This window comes from Bubalus bubalis, chromosome 19, assembly GCF_019923935.1.
Source record: "Bubalus bubalis isolate 160015118507 breed Murrah chromosome 19, NDDB_SH_1, whole genome shotgun sequence".
Classification (NCBI taxonomy): domain Eukaryota; kingdom Metazoa; phylum Chordata; class Mammalia; order Artiodactyla; family Bovidae; genus Bubalus; species Bubalus bubalis.
The window spans coordinates 29,382,478-29,394,388 of record NC_059175.1 but is presented as its reverse complement, the minus strand read 5'-3'; the positions used below and the strand labels follow the sequence as shown (position 1 = coordinate 29,394,388).

At 36.8% G+C, this 11,911-nt stretch overlaps 1 protein-coding gene across 1 annotated transcript in view; it reads right to left on the bottom strand.

The window, feature by feature from the left end:
- Nucleotides 1-722: 722 nt before the first annotated feature.
- The window catches only part of HCN1 (hyperpolarization activated cyclic nucleotide gated potassium channel 1), a 435,721-nt gene continuing 424,532 nt past the window's right edge, over nt 723-11,911 (bottom strand). The window contains exons 7-8 of the mRNA XM_006067715.4: nt 7,843-8,007; nt 723-4,313 (exon numbers count right to left, since the gene is read on the bottom strand). Coding sequence (XP_006067777.1) covers nt 3,445-4,313; nt 7,843-8,007 — 1,034 coding nt within the window. The 3' untranslated portion in view covers nt 723-3,444. The remainder of the gene's footprint in view (nt 4,314-7,842; nt 8,008-11,911) is intronic.

Below are 11,911 nucleotides of genomic sequence, written 5' to 3'. Positions count from 1 at the left end.
TACATCTAAAATTCAAAACACATCACATTGTTTAGATCACCCAAGTCCATTAGTTTATTCTAGCAATTTGACTGAGTACTTTGTAGTGTCTTGCAGATGTTATGTTCTTTTTTTGTAAATGGAAAAACAGCCACCTACAGAAAGTAAGGCAGCATTCACTTAAGGAGTGGTGACAGAGACAGGGAGACAGGCCATTTATTTGCTGACTATAATCTATTTCCACTCCCGCTATTTCTGCTTAACACTTTTGAGAATCCTTCACTCATTGTAATATACTCTGTCTCAAGCTTTTAGGTCTGATTCAAAATTCATTTGCATATGGAGATTCTGTCACTATCCAGTTTTTAGAAGACTGATGGGTATCATAAAATAGGTTTGTATATGTAAATTATAGGGCAATTATTTCTCATCCCCATATCCAATAAAGCACAGAAATATTTGTGTTTTGAAATTGGATAAAACCACATGCTAAGAAAGTACAGCGTGAAGAAGAAAAAAAACTCAACTTGTACAGTATAGAAGGGGAAAAAAACACAGGGATAGCTGGAAAATCCATGTTCTATTTAAGTGCTTTTCTTTCTATAGTTAGAGAATACCTATAATTAATTTTATGACAATTATCAAGTAAAAGCTCTCTTGGACATCTGATGATATAAAGACAGAAAGACAGAGGCAAATCTATAGTCTTAAATAAAATGTTTGACTAGTGTATATTGATAAAATAAAATGTTCATGATTTTAGTTTATTTTTTGTTGAATTTATTAACAATCTTTATATATATTTATATATGTATGGCTTTGAGCAAAGACAAAAGAAATTCTCTAATCATCCCTGATCATACAGTTGTTGTGAGAATCAGCTATTCTACTATTTTCCCAGCAGCAGAAAGATCAATCTTTTCAGTAATACATTTCTTTCTGTACAGTTTAAAACTCCATACTTATGGGCTTAACTATGTACATAGAAAAGTGGTCACTTTTCAACTAGTAATGAACTTTTATGTTACAGGAATGTGAGTCAATTTTCTTCTTAACCTAAGTATATATATTCATACATATATATGTATATAATTTACCCTGTACCACTTTATTAGTTTAACATATAAACCTTAGGGTTCTTTTTTTTGTCCATTCTATTACAAAGTGAATAAAAACTTTATGGTTGCACTGAAAGACCATGCATTTCAATTTTGCTTATGTTTCTCAATAGTGCTCAAAATAAAAAACCAAACATTTATATATATAAAAATATTTCACTACCAAACCCATTAGTTCTATCAAATGTAAACCTTTAATAATTTAAAGGACCAATAATGATCTTAATAAATTGAAGTTAATTATCAGTATTTTAATAAAATAAAGGAGTTTTGTACTGATATGTAAATGGTCTTGCAGCTTCCCCATAGGTCCTAGGTAGACTGAACAATCCCTTTCTTACACCACTTCTGACACTCCATCATAGGTCACCAGCATGTTCATGATTACACATTGTCTAGCATTGTTGATTCCTTTCACACAAGCTAGAACTTGTTAGAAATTAAACATAACAACTCATTTTGGTATTATAAGTATTATATCCATAAAAGGCATAACAGGCAGCATGGATCCATTTTAGAGTTTTGCTTTTGTTTTCTGTCCTCAAGTCTGTCTGGAGGCCCTGCCCCATTTAGTGCATGATCTTTGTTAAATTCTTCTTAAATGCATCGCCAGTGTCAGAGATACGGAAGATCTCCACTTTAGGTCATTCTCTTAACTCGGGTTATTTACAGAAGTCTGTTATTGGGAATCTTCCAATTGTGTTCCAGTCATCCACCATATTCGAGGGGTGTGTTAGGCACAAATGATTTCTAAGGGACTTCTTTGAGAAGAAGCAGATGTTCACAGATCACGAACAGAGTTAAGGAAACATACAAACAACACAAAAACAAAACGATGCTCGCAGACATTGACTTTGACCTCCTGCTTAATGTCACCAGGTCTGTACTTTCTTCAGCACATCTAAAATAACAAAGCTCCTTTCTAAGGACTATGTTAGTCACCACATTCCTTAAGACTTACTAACCGTTTAGTTAACAATACACAAAGAGCAAGTGTATGTTCCCAAACAGATGATGCTATAGTGTATTTATTTTTTTAATTAACACCACAGTAAACTACCAACTACAGTGAAAGACACAGAACAAACTGGCAACTCCAAATCAAGCTGTAGTTTACAAATTGTCATTTAAATGATAAAGATAATAATAACATTAAATGAAAGTGAAAACCTCACTTCTAGACTTAAGTCAGAGATCCAAGTCAGCCTTACAGGAATTTTAAGATAGGCAATTAATGAATGGTTATACTTTTCTAGAAATGAGAAATACTGTAAGCTTTCCCCTACAATGACTGCTTTGAACCTACTTTTTTCCCCCAAAGCATGCAGGGCCTATTTTCAGATGCTTGATTATGGCAAGAAAGAAGAAAAGTAATGATTTTTGGTATAATACAAGCAATTTGTAGAACCAAGCATACAATTTTGCATAAAACACTGCAGGTTAAAAGAATATTGTAGGTTTCAAGCCATTGCATTACAGTTGAATAATTGTCACAATTAGGTTTTGTAAAATTTAAAACTCTAAGTTTTGAAGTGAAGCAGTAAAACTAAATTCTTAAACAATGACTTTTACCTTCATACAGCACAGAAGAACTATTTTTATTTGGGTTGAAACAGTTATTTACAGCTAACATTGATTGAGTCTTGGTAAAAGTCTGATAACGCTTGAAGAGAAATATCCCTTCAGCTTTCTAAAAGATCAATGAACATGTTTGAGGTTAGAGATAGTCACATCTCTATGACTACGGAGATCATAGCCAATGCTAGTCTCCTACCATGGCCAAGCATATGGTGTGTTCTTTAACCTAATTCAAAATTCAAAGCACCAAAATACAATTTAGATTTAGAAAATGGGATCTGCTATTTAATCCTCTGTAATTAATGATTAACAATTTAGATGCAGAGACACAGCTAATGAGAACAGTTTTGATTGGTGCTATTCAGCTCACTTGAGTTGCCTTTTTAAAATCAGAGTTTTGTTTCCACGGAATCCAAGAACTCTTCATAAAATAGAGAAATACATATATCAAAGGAATTAAGTAAAAGTAGGTTAAAAATAAATAATCTTACAACAACATTTGAAATCCTTTAATGATTTAAAGAAAGGAAGACATATAACACTGAATGCTAAACAAGTCTTTTGAACTTCTCTTGAGATTTTCAGATATAGATTTAATAGCATATTTATATATATATATATATTTTACATTTTGCATGTAGGCCAGAGCTGTCTAAAATATCTCTTCATAGTAGGCTAGAGGGATCTATCAGGAGATAGAATAAAATCAAATCTGAGAAGCGCCTCAGTTCGTTAGAGTATTTCTTTCTGCTTTGACAATCAGCAGGGATCATAAATTGGAAGCAAATCGTGGCTTTTCTGCCTCTGGGTCTGTAGTTAAGACTGAGGGCGCCTCCCTCGGATGAGCGGCTGCTGGTGGAGGGGGGGCCGGGGGGACTCCTCGGTTGGGGGGGATGGCTCCCGACGACATCTGTCGGAACAGGGTGACTCGTTGGGGGACGGTGCCCCTGCCCCCTGCCTGCAGGCCCGAGCCGTGGACCGTGGTCACGGGTTGAGGGATGGAGGCCAGGGACTCGCCCACAGTGGGATGCGGTCTGGAGATCAGGGTGGAGACCTCGTGGGGCAGCGAGGGCTGCGAGGCCGAGAGGGGCCTGACTTCTCGGGTCAGGCTGGTGTTGTGAAGCGCCTGCGTGCTCTTGTGCACTTCGTTTTTCGGTGTGGAGCTGCCGGGGGTCTGTGGAGGTTGGGGTGGCTGCTGGGGCTGCGGTGGCTGCTGAACCTGCTGCTGCTGAATGAGGGACAACTGGGAAGCCGTGGGGGAGGCATAGTGGAAAGTTCGGGTGGCTAGCGGGCTCTGTACAGGAGGGCTGCAGACAGCGGTGGTGTAGGAGCAGGGTGAGAGGATGGCTGACGGCTGGGGGGTCTGGGTGCTGGGGCTGGGGGAGTGCAGGTTGCTATGAGACAGACTGGTGGCTGTGTACACTGGCGGCGACTGTGTCCTCAGGCGAGAGGTCGGGGTAGTAGTTGAAGAGGTGGAATTCAGGGCTGTCATTTGAGGGTAATTGAGGGGAGGGATTGCCTGCACCATTTCCCTGTCGTGTTTCACAATCTGCTTCAGGATCTCGTTCTCCTGATTGTTGAAAACACCCGTGTTCAGATCCTTCTGGAACTTTTGCAGGAGAATTGAATTTTTCTTCCCTGTCAGCGAAAGGAAGATAGGCACTTAGAAAGTCTACAAATGACTGATGACAACTCCAAGCACCAGTGGCAACTGCAAACAGGACGATGGCAGTGTTTCATTGAAGAAGCTTAAAAGTTGAGCACTTACCTTTAGACACCAAATAGAAACGTGCCTCCTGCCTCTCATGCTTCCTGTATCTTTCTGGTAAGTCTTACCTTCCACAGGAGTCAAGTTGAAAAGTCTATAATATGGCAAAAGCCATCTTACTGAAGAAATGGAGAAATGAAGAAATAGCCTGAGGGCTACCCTGAGACAAAACAGGGCATTTGGAACAGGATGGGTCTGACAGCAAGATTTCAGTTTCAAGTTCCTTTTTCAAGCAAGGTCAATGGAAAACATACTATGTGACAAGCACTCTGCCCAAGGCTTTTGTTGTTCTCCAGTTGCCAAGTCCTGTCTGACTCTTTGTGACCCTGTGGAGTGCAGCACGCCAGGCTTCCCTGTCTTTAGGCAGATTTTTTTAAATTTAATCCTCAACTCTTTGAAGTAGGTGTGCTTATAATTCTACTTCACCTAAAAGGAGACTGGAACATAGAAAGGTTAAGACCAATGCCCAACAAAACATGGTTAATAAGTGACAGAGCTGGGCAAGGAAACCAGTAGATCTGACAACAGATTGTCTACAGACTATGAAGCAGCAGCATCTGTGTCATGTGAGTGTTTGCTGGAAATGAAGTCTCCTGGGTCTCACCCACTTGTTGCACCAGGTGCTGCCTTTTACTCTGATGTTTGGGGGACTATTACATGCATGTCTGAGAAAGAAAGGCCTTTGCTTTTGACCAGTGCCCTATACCAGTGATTCTCTGTTCTATCTGTGTATTTATCTCATTGCTGGAATGATAAGAGTTACTGATTTCCAGCTGCACCCTAACAACTAAATGAGAATAGCCAGACAAGGGTCCAGATTTTGGTATTTTATAATCAGATTTTGTCAGAGGATTCTTATGTGCAGCCAGATAGAGAACTTTTTCATAATCTTTCCTCTTCTGAGAGGTTGTTGTGAGGATCAAGGGGCACCGATGTATGGCAAGTGCTTAGCTCCTTCTAGAACCTCAATAAGCACTGTCTCTTCTTGCTATTGTCTTTGGTTTGCATTAATAAGACATTCTTTGGAAAAATAACAATTAGCATCAATTGTAGGGTGATGAAAAGGGGGAAAAATAGTGATTTTTTAAATGACATCAATAAAATAATACCTTTGTAAATATGGTAACTGAAAAGTAAATCAATTTGCCATATCACTAAATAAAGTATCACATCTAAACTAACAAGGAATATATTTGAATAGAAATGTGGTTATATTTTACTTGGCTGCTGGGAAAGGCAGTCATTTAAAATGACTGTCAATATGAACAGTTGCTTCTCTTTTTACAGAATTGTCCTAATTTCCCAAAGAACAAAGACTTCTATATTAGTAGAAAATATAAATTCTTACTTAGCATATTCCCTTTATCTACAGTAGATGCATTTATAAGCAATGACCCCAAAACTGAGAAGGATACTTTTTTGTGGTCATGTGAATAGTCAACATTTCATAATCTGAGTATCTGGGCCCTTGTGGAAAAATAGTATAACTTTTAATGCACTGTTGGAATTTTGTGAAGATTAAAAATGCAAATACTGCTGCTCACTTGCAATTTTATTGCCTGTATTATGGAATGAAAATAATTTCATGCAAATTTTTCTTATAAAAATTAATTGTAGTAAATTATATGAGAGAGATGCTCTATCAGAGTAACAGAAAGTCTCTGTTGAGATACCTTGATTTTGATGCTTTTCAAAATATGGCTAGTTGGCTTAGGAAAAAACTTGTATGTTCAGAAATTAGTCTCTGGTTCTACCATGAACACTCACGTACCACAAAGAGGGAAGTTATTTTCAAATTAAGTAAAGATGCTTTCAGGAATACTCATGTCTTTCATGGGCACTGTCTCCTGGACACTCCGTCCTGTTACAGCCTCTAAGTTATCAATAAGGTTTTTAATATGTGTGTTGTGTCTAGTGTGCATGTGTGCTCAGTCATGTCTGACTCCTTCCAACCCCATGGACTGTAGCCCTCCTGGCTCCTCTGTCCATGGGACTTCCCTGACAAGAATACTGGAGTGGGTTGCCATTTCCTTCTCCTGGGGATCTTCCTGACCCAGGGATTGAATCCACATCTCTTGTGTCTCCTGAATTGGCGGGTGGATTCTATTACTCATTATTATTGTACCACCTGGGAAGCCTTCTTGTGTCCATAATGGTAATGTCCAAATACTACCTTTACTTCTCCTAACCAAATTTCAGATCCTTATGCAGTCTTCTGTCCTACTAATATAGAGGAAAAGAAAGATGTAAAGTGCAGAAGAAAAGCTAACATAACTGTAACATCAATCAAAAGTCCTTACCTTTCATAAGAATGAAGCAGTTGAAGTACCTCTTTGTTTACTTTTCAGTGATCCCAACCCCATCTCCTTTGAGTTCATTGATTCCTTCATCCCTCCCTAACTCTCTTCAACAATATTCATTGTGTACTAGGTACTGTGAATGTAATAGTGAATTAGACATGATCTCTTCATTCATAAAGCTTAGCATCTCTAGAGCAATTTAAATAATAAAAGCTGTACTGTGATGGAGGAACATCCCAGGGGTATGGGAGAACATATCCAGGGTGCTCATACTATTAAGGAGGAGTGGAAGGTCATAGGCTTCTACAGGGAAATGATGTTTAAATTGAAATATGAAGGCTAGTAGAGTTAAGCTGGGAAAGGGAGCAGAGAAGGGTCTGGTGGGGGAGGAGAATTTGGGTGTGGAAAATGAATGCATACCACCTTCTGACGTCAGAATGTTCCAGCATATCTTGGGAAGTTAACAGCAAGCCAATCTGATCTAATTTTACAATGGCAATTATTCAAATGTTTAAACTAGTGTAACTAGTAAGGCCTTATATATCAATATTTTAATTTGAGAGCAGAAAAGATTTTAAAATAAGTTGATGTTTGCAAAATAAAGCATCTATGTGGGCATTTCTATTAAGGCTTTTTCTGCTTGAGTCTGTATTACAAACATTAAAGTTTCTACTGTGACCAGTAAAATGCACAATTCTTTTCAGTTCTTAATATAAGAATAAATGTAAGGTTGATCCTTAAAATTAAAAAAAAAACTTGTGATAAAATATAGTTTGTAATGTAGACTCATACTATTGTATTTTTAGTTCTATTTTAATGCCATCTAGAATTTGTAATCATTGTTTTTACCTTTTGGTATCACTGAGGAAATCAGACTGTGAAGCTAGTAAAAACAGAGATGAATAAACAAACCTAGAATACTTAGAAGAGAAAGTTAGTGCCCGTCAGATCTTTCTAGAAATATGGCTACAGCTAATTGCTGTTTCTATGCTAGTTAATAAGCAATCTGTAAACTAGCATTTGGGACTTATGACTGCAAATATATACTCAATCACTAGATTAAAAGTGAATTCTAAGTAAAGAAGAAAATAAACAGTACCTATCCTATCTAATCGGTCAATGGCAACCGTCTCAAAGGCTCTTCTCATCATTGGATATTCCTCCAGGACCTCATTGAAATTGTCCACAGAAAGCGAGTAAAGACGACAATATGTATCAGCTCGCACACTGGCGGTGCGCCGTCCCTTGGTCAGCAAGCAAATCTCTATAAAACGAAAGAAGAAAGATATGTTAGGTAATTTTCTTGAAAAAAAAGGTTTCATGGTTTGAGAAACCAATGATTAGCCACATTTTATATTTTATCAGAAAATCCCTTTTGATAATTAAAAGTACCCAATTGATAATACTTAATCTTAAAATATTCTTTTTTTTAAACAATTGAGAAAAGCTGAAACAAATTTATCTCCCCCAGCTGTCATTTCAATTCCCCTCAAATAACAAAAAGTTGCAGAAAAAAGAATAATAAATATAAAATGGAGTTGAAAACAGGAAGAGACCATGCTCAGATAAAAGTTTTTTATGAATTTTGGAAGGCAGAGAGGAGATGGTATCTTATAGACAGAAACCAAGTGCTCAAAGTGTTAGCTGCTCAGTCGTGTCTGACCCTTTGCAACCCCATGGACTGTAGCCCTCCAGGCTCCTCTGTCTATGGAATTCTCCAGGCAAGAATACTTGAGTGGGTTGCCATTCCCTTCTCCAGGGGATCTTCCCAACCCAGGGTTTGAACCTGGGTCTCCTACATTGCAGGCAGATTCTTTACCATCTGAGCCACCAGGGAAGTGAGCATCAAATCATTGGCTTAGAAAGTCCTATGATCAAGCAAAGTTGGATCACAGGGTCAGATGTATGCATTATAGGAATGCTTTAAGTAGTTCATATATTCCAAATAAGATCAGTATAAAAATTACGTTCCAAATGCATAGAAGAATTTTTCATTTATGTAATTTCTAAGGAATATCCTTTGTTGAAATTTTGATTCCCAATATATGGTAAGCAAATATTTGCAAATTTGGGTTTTCATATTAGGTAAAATCAATGATAAAAGTGATGATTTTCTATTTCATTTTCCAAAATTTATTTATTAAAATCCAGTAGATTTTACTTCTCTAAAAAATTTAAAGTAATAGAAAAACATTGCTTCAAAATAACGTATTAGAAAAAAAAGGAATGGAAGTATTTCTGAAATACACACTCCCAACAAAGGAAAATATAGCAAAATCATTATTGCAAAGGGCCTAAATTCACACTCCTCTGAACTTATTTAAAGAATTTCAGTTCATGTTGATAAACATCATAAGTAAATTATGTGGTAGGCATTATGTCCTTGATGTTAGAATTGGAAGCATTAATCAAACAATATCTTCTTTTGTGTTAATTATATGCTGGTAATAAAAAGAAAAAATTCATTTTAGTTAAGAATTCATTTAAACTCAATCTGGTAAGAATAATAATATGCAGGCACTGTGGGAGTACTAAAGATGTGCATCTGAACCAATCTGGCAATTGAAAAGATTTTAGGAAATGCCACCTAAGCCACCAGTTGCACTGTTCTTGTTCATACTGGTAGATGTTTCAAATTTAATAAACAATATTGTGGTGTGGCCAAGGTGGCAAAAGAGGAAGTCACTGAAGTCACCTCCTCCTTCAGGCACACCAAAATTACAACTGCTTACAGAGCAATTATTGATGTGAATGACCGGAAGACCAGCAGGAAAGATCTTCTACAACTAAAGATATAAAGAAGGAATTAGAGCAAGATGGGTAGAAGAGGCAGACACGCTGTACAGTTAAGTCCCATAACCCTGGGTAAATGACCCACAAACACGATAATCAAAATGGCAGAGATTCTTTTAAGGAGAGGGGAGCCTGAACCTGATGATAAGCTCCGTAGCCTGTGAGTCCTGAAATAGATCCCCGGAAAGTCTAGCTTTTTTAAGGCCAGTGGAACTTACATTCTGGAGAGTGGGGGTGCTGTGGGAAACAGACTCTACTCTTTAAGAGTATCTGCAAAACCTCATACCCACCAACATTCAAAAAGCAGTAATTTGAAGGATCCGGGGTCAAACCTACTAGCTCATCTTGTAGAGTCTCCTGGATTGGCAGGAGGCAAGTGGGACATACCCTGAGTACACAGATACTGGTGGCATCCATTTTTGAGAGCTCATTATACCCTAAGGTCACTGGTGCTGGCAAGCACCACTTTGGAATCCTCCTTCTATCTTATTAACACTAGAACCCAGCCCCATCCACTAACTGGTCAGCACTAACCCTGGGACTCTCTGGGCCATGCAGCCAGCCATTCTGGGATCACTCAAACCTAGACAAAGCAGCAGCCAGCAACCTCTACAGTAGCAGGAGTCAAAGGTACATTAGATGATACAGAGGCCTGAATCAGCAAACTGGAAAAAAGAGTAGTAAAAAATCACCCAGTCTGAACAGAAAAAAAAAGAAAAAAAAAAGTTTTTTTTTTAAAAGTATAGTTTAAAAGAACTTTGGGACATCATTAAGCTTATTAACATTTGAATTATTAGAATCCTAGAAGGAAAAGAGAGGAAAAGGGGGCAGAGAACACATTTGAAGAAATAATAGCTGAAAAATTCCCTAACTTGGGAAAGGAAATAGACAGTCCAGGTCCAGGAAGCACAGAGAGTCCCAGGGATGATCAACCCAAGGGGGACCACCCTAAGACACATTATAATTAAAAAGGCAAAAATTAAAGATACAGAGAGAAGATTAAAAGCAGCAAACTAAAAGCAACTACTTACACACAAGGGAACTCCCATAAGATCATTAGATGAGTTTTTAGCAAAACCTTTGCAGGGCAGAAGGGAGTGACACATATATTTAAAGTGATGAAAGTAAGAAACCTACAACCAAGAATACTCCACCCAGCAAAGCTATCATTCAAATTAGAAAGAGAAATAGATATTTCTACAAACAAGAAAAAGCTGAAAGAGTTCAGCACCACAAACCAGTTTTACAAGAAATGTTAAAGGGACTTCTCTAAGTGAAAAAGAAAAGGACAGAAAGATAAATATGAAAGCTATGAAAGAAAAAAATCTCATTCATAAAGGCAAATATACAATAAAGATAGTAGATCAACCAAACATAAATCTAGTAGAAATGTTAAAAGAATTGTGCATTTAGAAATAACATAGTGTTGTAAGTTTATTGTACTTCAATTATTAAAAAAATATGTAGACATGGAAGAAATGCTTCAACATGCTAATGGTAGTTATTTCTGGAGGATGGGGTTTCTAGGTGATTGTTCTTTTTTACGCCATGCTTTTATGTAGTTCTATGTGTCTGCAATGAACATTCCTTACTTGTAAAATTAGAAAGAAGTAAATGTGATTAAAATTGAAAAAAAGAATATTGTGAACTGTTCACAATTGTGTGCATGTTTGTGTGTGTGTACCTTTGGTGTGTGTAGGAAGACAGATCTCTACTGGTCAATGTTTAAGTGTAAAGTATATTATTATATCATTGAATCTAGGCTTTTCTAATCTAAAAAATGTAATAAAAGTATTTTAAACCCTATCTTAAAATTAAATTCCTGTGTCACTATAGTGCTAGTGTTATATACAACTTAGTATTGCTAAATTATGTCAAACAAACTGATTAGAAATATTTTTATTGCCATGTGTTGCTTTCCAATCTGTATTGTCATATGGAATGATTATAAGCCTCATGGAAAATGACTCAATGACACATAACAAAGACCTTAAAGTGTATCCATGCTTTAACCAGAAATTTCACTTGACAATCTAGCCTAAGGAAATAATCTGTAATCAGAACACTGATATGGTGATATACACTATGCATTTATGAATGCATATGAAAATATGGAATTGCCTTAAATAAATCAAGAATCAGAATCAACAATGTAGTAGTTATTAAAAGTAAAGCAAGTCTTAGTTAATAATTGAATGGTCATGAAAGCTGAAGTGAGAAAATTAGGATACAACTTTGTAATTATAGCATGATAAAAATGATCACATACAGTGTGAGTAATAAAATCTACCAATGACAATAAAATCTTCCAATATGCACTGCTCTCGTTGGAAAGTATTCTTTTATGTATATATACTGTTTATATTTTTTCTTTT